This window comes from Wickerhamiella sorbophila (genome assembly GCF_002251995.1).
Source record: "Wickerhamiella sorbophila strain DS02 chromosome Unknown contig9, whole genome shotgun sequence".
Classification (NCBI taxonomy): domain Eukaryota; kingdom Fungi; phylum Ascomycota; class Dipodascomycetes; order Dipodascales; family Trichomonascaceae; genus Wickerhamiella; species Wickerhamiella sorbophila.
Window position 1 is genome coordinate 23,736 of NW_020193998.1, and position 6,000 is coordinate 29,735.

Genomic DNA, 6,000 nt, shown 5'->3' on the forward strand with positions numbered 1-6,000 from the left:
TTGAAATGACGCGCTTTGGCCATTATGCCAGAAGCACAACGATCGAGATGTCCTGCATGATATTATCGTCCTTTCACACCTCGATTTGACAATTTGATCGTAGTGGAAGCTAAAATGTGTCTATATAAAGTGCTGGGTTGTTTCTCCTATGGCGGGTTCACAAGCCAGCCAACAGGCGTAGAACCGTGTTCATCGAGTTTGTAGGGCGTCTTCGGAAAAAAGCACCGAGAGTGCAGGCGCTTCAATCAATGCATTGGCTAGTTTCCGGGGATATGCATGCTGATAAGAGGTCGAAAGTATGACAGCAATCGAACAAGCTCGACTCGCTCTGCATAGATGTACACGCTGATTACGGTACGTCACCTAGCACGTTCAGGTGCTGGGATAGCGAGCGGTGTTTCAGATACGTATTTCAAATATATAGATCTGTTATTTATTCGGGGGAGACCACGGTAGGGCCAAACGAGGCCAAACACGCTTGTGGAGTGCCATTGAAATCGTGTCTTGCGCCTTGATGCGTTTATCGAAAGTAGCTTTGAAGTAACCGTGGGTACCCAAGCTTTCCTTGATATAGCCTGTACAACCCCACTTGGTGAAAAGGGGAACAGCCTTGAACCATGCCACGTCCTCCGGATTGAAAAACATGTAGCGCACTGTGACGAGCTTTTTGTGAATTTTGAGCGGGTGGCCTGTAAGGATGGCGGTCTTGACAATAATACGAGATGCATCAGCATCCATAGTTGTTCCAGTTCCAATCAACTTAGGTTCAGTCTCGTTAGCAAAGTAGATAACTGGTGAACTTCCAAGCATAACCGGTGCCATCATGCTAACTGTGGCCTGGCTTCCTGGTTGAAGATAACGGTAGAACTTGTACACATTATTGTCGCTTCCGCGGCCAGGTTGCGAGTACAGGGGCTCCACCAAAAGACGACGGGGGCCGTACTGGCAAATGATTTGCTCTTTAGACTTGAGAGGAGTTGAGAACTCGCTATCGGTGGTCAGGGACATGTTCATCATGCCCACCTTATTCTCCGATCTCAACAAGCCGTATGCGGCTAGCATCATTCCCTCATTAGCTAGCTTTTCTTGATAGTTAGCCACGAGTTTGGTATCTGCCGGCTCAGTAAAGGGCAAGAACGTGATTATAACAGACGTTCCCACTTCTGGGCCTTTGAATTCTTCCTTGGCCAAGTGGTTCATAGTGTTTTGGAGGTTTCCCGGGCGACACAGACGTGTGAATTCCTCTGGAGCTCTTGGGTCATTCTCGTTGGCATCCCACTGGCACTGGCGAAGGCTGCGCACACCACGATAACGCTTCAGGCGTTCGCGGGCATTCTCCTCTGGTTTGAGCTCAATTTCATCCGGGAATTCGAGATCATCGGTAGCACGCTCGCGGAACTGTTTGAGCTGACGAGACTCCTCATCTTCATCAAGCTCTTCATCTTCCATCATGCGCTCATCAGCACCATTCTGCGTCTCACCTACAAGCTCGCCCTCCTCATCTTCAAGCATATTTTCGTCACCAGGCATCTCGTCCTCGTCGAAATGGTAATCTTCGCCTTCCAAGAACCAGGCAGCCTGATAATCAGACACACCCTCAGGGACTCTAGACAAAGACTGGGGGCCTTCACCACCCTCGGCCTCAATCATTTCATTCACGTAGTAATGGCCGTCCATTCTAACACCAGCGTTGGCTGTAGTTTCATCATCTTCCTCGTAATCGTTAAGTTCGATAGCGGTGTCTCCCAAAGGGGCACACGACTCTGAGTTTTCGGACGGTGTCCAAGTTCGAGGATCGACATCCATCTGCCGACCGGACAAGACTTCAGTAATATTTTCGATTTTGAGATCGCCGAAACCTTGAATATGCATGAGCGTGTCTGGATTCAAGGTCCGGCCTCTGACGTAGCCCTGAATCGCCAAAGCACCATTAGTCGGGTTCTGTTCGAGCTTTTCAATAACGACGTAGGGTCGCTCATTACGCCAATTGACACCTTTAGGTGTTTTCTGGCAAATAATACGAGCAGTAGTCAAAGCTTCGTTAGTGTCAAGGCGCTGAAGTTTTTCTGCTTCAGGGAAGAAATGAGCATACCACTGAGACAGAGATGAGCGGACCTGTGCTTGCTGTTTAACGCCTTCAATGTTTTCCAAGGCATAAATCATAGCTAAGCAAGTTGTCACACCTTGAGAGAGAACGCAACGGATCAAGCTTTCACCGTAATCGTTGTTTTCGGTCTCAGCAGACAGCACAAAAACGACGAAATCAGCGCCCTTGCAGGCATCCAAAACACCAAAAAAGTCAGGGTAGTCGGGCAAGAACAACCGCAAACGTTGGCGGAATCTGGGTACATAAATAACATTAGGAATTTCGGGATCGGCCTGAGCCTCGAGACTGCTGGTGAACTGAGAAAGTACCTTGGATCGATCGATATCAGGGGTTAATGGCACAAAGGCAACATTACGGGGAACGCCGTTTTTTGTCTCGAAAATTTTGAGCTTTTCGGCGATTGTTTCGCGCTTGTTTGCCTGAATCTGCTTTGCAATATTCTTTCGATCTTGTTTTGTGCGAACGTTGTGTTTGGGGCCAGTGGCACCCCCTTTGTCGATCCTGCCTTTATTGGCCGTTCTGATTGAGCCTTTAGTCGCATGTCGCGACTTGAAGCCCTTCTGCTTCTTCTTCAAAGTCTCTCTGTGAACGGTCATGTGCACAGCGACTGGGATGAAAGATTTGTTACTTAATTTTTTTTTGAACCCTCGCCCGTGTAGGAAGTCGAAGACGTCCACTGCTTATATGAAAAAGTTTGAATTCCTTATATGAGTATGATGTATATGTAAGTATATGGCTGCTGTGTACAATTGTCGCTAAAATGTTAATTATATTTTTTTACCGGACTTTATCGCACCTCAAGGCTGTGAACTCCATCTCTATCATATTATTCAGCTTTTTTGGAACTACAGTCTCGAGCAATGACTAATACGTTATTAGGGCTTAGGGCGTCTTACATTATGTGCCCACTCATAGGTTCACCAGTGTCGTCTATTCCGTACATCCAGCAATATGGCTCACGAGAACGTTTGGTACAGCCACCCCCGCCGCTATGGTAAGGGCTCCCGCGCCTGCCGTGTTACCGGCTCCCGCAACGCCGTCATCCGCAAGTATGGCTTGAACATGTCCCGTCAGTGCTTCCGTGAGAAGGCCACTGATATTGGCTTCGTCAAGAACCGCTAAAGCGCCTTCACTTATGTGTGCGTGTATACGCGAGGCTTTTTAATGGAAGGATCCCCTCCCGTAGCATGAATATTAAAATTAAGGAACCTGTCCTTTTATATCTTGATTTCTTTGGAGTGATTGTGTGAAGGTTTTTTGCTGGGCTTTCGGCGCCTGTCGAGATCTCGGAATCACCTCTAGTTGGACCTCTAGAAGCTAAACAACTCTTAGAACGAAAAATTAATCGCTAGATAGTCTGGTGCACTGATTCCACTCGGGTATCTTATGCAGGGCTCGTTCGAAGGGTTGGCTTATAAATCTGGCGTCGATAGATCAGTATCGGTTCGCCACCGAGGTAAATAGGAACTAATTCGTATATCCTTCTTATCCTTGAGAACCCTCAATCGACAAGACATACGTTTTACACGGCCCATAATGATCGGATCAGGCGCTCTCTGCCCACTTGGCGGGTATATGCCGTCACTTCTGCAGCAGCGTATATAAGCAGCAAGTAGTTTTTTCTACTCTCCACAATGAGTGACGACCACCCAAAGTTTACCTGTAACACATGCGGGTTATCGTTCACAGACGCTGAGTATCAGCGTGAGCATATGAAAACAGACTGGCATCGTTACAATCTCAAACGCCGAGTTGCCAATCTACCGCCTATTCCTTCGGATGTATTTGCAGAGAAAATGATCCAGCAGCGATCGGCTCAGCTCGAGCCCAAGCCCCGTAATGCTAATCGTCAGGTCACCAAGAAAGATCTGAAGCGCATGGAGAAAGAGCGTAGGCGGCAAGAAGCCACGGCTGCTTCCGGTACGGCACCAACCGAGGATGAAGACAATCTTAGCGATTCCGGATCCATTACATCCCGGGCCCACAGTGTGACGTCTGCCATGTCGAACTTCTCGCTGGGCGACCCGGTCCGTAGTGGCTATCAAACGGAAGAAGACGACTTCAGTGCTAGCGAAGATGAGAACGATCAGGATGAGGTTGATCAGGTTCTACAGCACAAGATCGCCAATATGGTAAAGATTCCTGTGAATATTTCGTTTATGGATGGCCATGTATCTGATTCTGTCGAGGCAAATGTCGATTACTTGGAGCGCAAGTACGGCTTGTACGTTCCCGAGAGGATGTTCTTGACCGATCTGGAGGGTCTGGTTGAATATCTTAATGAAAAGGTAGGCCTGGGCAATTGCTGTTTGTCCTGCAGCTACATGGGTCGATCACTAGAGGCAGTGCGAGCCCACATGGTCTCAAAACAGCACGTCAAGGTTCCTTATGAAACAGAGAACCATCGGGCCGAGCTGGCTGATTTCTACGACTTCTCCTCGTCTTATAGTGCTAACGGAGACGAATGGGAGGAAGTCAGTGACGAAAATGGAGAGACTGATTACACTGTGCGAGTCCAGGGCGGTGATGATGAAGACGCTGTCGATAACAGTCTGTATGTCGATGGATACGAGTTGGTGGTGGGCCCCGGAAAAGTCGCTGGTCACCGGTCCTTGCAACGCTATTACAAGCAACGCTTCAATTCTCTGCCCGAGAAGGAGGGCCCCAAGGCCGTTAAAATGATCGACATGCGGGGTCCGGGTGTCACTGAGAAGGAGGCCACTAAGATGATCAAGCAGACCTGGAAGGAAGAGAAGAAGCAGCAGCACACCTTCTATAGACGCGACAAGTTTATCAACAACCAGAAGCACTTCCGCGACGAGCTTCTCCAATAATCAACCGTTCTGCATGTAGCTTTAGTTTATTTTTTTTTATTAACCGCCTAGACAATTCACGCACACTGTGGGCGCAAGCCAAGATTTAGACGCAGGCCCGCATAACCGCCCGGCCCTGCAGGCATAGCCGACATTGCTGTTGGCTTTGGGGGAGCAAAGTGGGCCGCTGCTGCTGCCAGTTTCTCGCCTGTACGAGTCTATTTGTATTATTGGTTCTTGTATTCTATTGTCTTATTCCGCCCGCCTGCACTGTCCTGCATGTTTACAACCTTCCAAATGCAGGCTCGCTGATTAAGTCCCCCTGTTTTAAGCACGTTCGCACCGTTCTAACCTCATCTCCCAATGAGCATACTCGACAAACTCAGTAGCAAGATGGAACACCGACGACTAACTAACCAATACGGCAAGCGACGAAAGAGCGCGGTCCAAGCTACGCAACGAGCTATTGAAGGCTACGAATTCGAAGAGGAGCAGCGAAAGCAGCCTGCCTGGTCAAGCGAATCTCGTCCCTCAAGTTTTAATAGATCTCATCTCTGGGCAGGGAACTTTTTTATTGGCGCACGCCACCTACACGTTATTTTAGGTTATAAATTAATCGGAATTCTCAAAGCACGCTTCACTTACTTAAATGCATCTCATTGTAGAGTCTTAACAGCTCGCTCCACTCGCTCGTGACCACTGGGGCCGGGGTCGGAATTTTGTCACGCGTCTCGGGTAAGGGCAGGCCTCCAATGGGTGCGACACTTGACAGGCGCGTTTGCAGCGATTTGAAGGCCGACGATTGCGGTAGAATCATTAACAGACCATAGAGACATTTGTAGAGATAAGGGAAAGCTGCTGGATCGAGGAGCTGTATTCTTAGGCGAGCAAACACAGGGCTCTCGATGAGCTGCACAAGGCGATCAATTTGCACCAATGTAGCCACTGAAATGTCGCTCTTGGCCACGACTTGAAGAATTTCGAATGCGTACTCGTATGCCTGCGCCAAGAGACAGAGAGAAATAGCTGCCACCGAGTTGCGGCTCCATGTCCGGAACAGGATCACGAACAGCGATGCTC

The 6,000-nt window shown here is 48.8% G+C and overlaps 3 protein-coding genes across 3 annotated transcripts; 1 reads left to right on the forward strand and 2 right to left on the reverse strand.

The window, feature by feature from the left end:
- Nucleotides 1-429: 429 nt before the first annotated feature.
- B9G98_01815 (Ribosome biogenesis protein TSR1) lies at nucleotides 430-2,703 on the reverse strand (the record flags this gene model as incomplete). The annotated part of the gene is made up of 1 exon (XM_024808372.1): nucleotides 430-2,703. One exon carries the CDS (start codon nucleotides 2,701-2,703, stop codon nucleotides 430-432), a length of 2,274 nt encoding a protein of 757 aa, XP_024664140.1.
- Nucleotides 2,704-3,741: 1,038 nt separating this feature from the next.
- B9G98_01816 (Cytoplasmic 60S subunit biogenesis factor REI1) lies at nucleotides 3,742-4,941 on the forward strand (the record flags this gene model as incomplete). Its single annotated transcript, XM_024808373.1, has 1 exon — nucleotides 3,742-4,941. The coding sequence occupies one exon, from the start codon at nucleotides 3,742-3,744 to the stop codon at nucleotides 4,939-4,941; it is 1,200 nt and encodes a 399-aa protein (XP_024664141.1).
- Nucleotides 4,942-5,557: 616 nt separating this feature from the next.
- B9G98_01817 (hypothetical protein) lies at nucleotides 5,558-5,962 on the reverse strand (the record flags this gene model as incomplete). Its single annotated transcript, XM_024808374.1, has 1 exon — nucleotides 5,558-5,962. A coding segment is annotated over one exon (405 nt), but the record flags the coding sequence as incomplete, so codon positions are not given.
- Nucleotides 5,963-6,000: the final 38 nt, after the last annotated feature.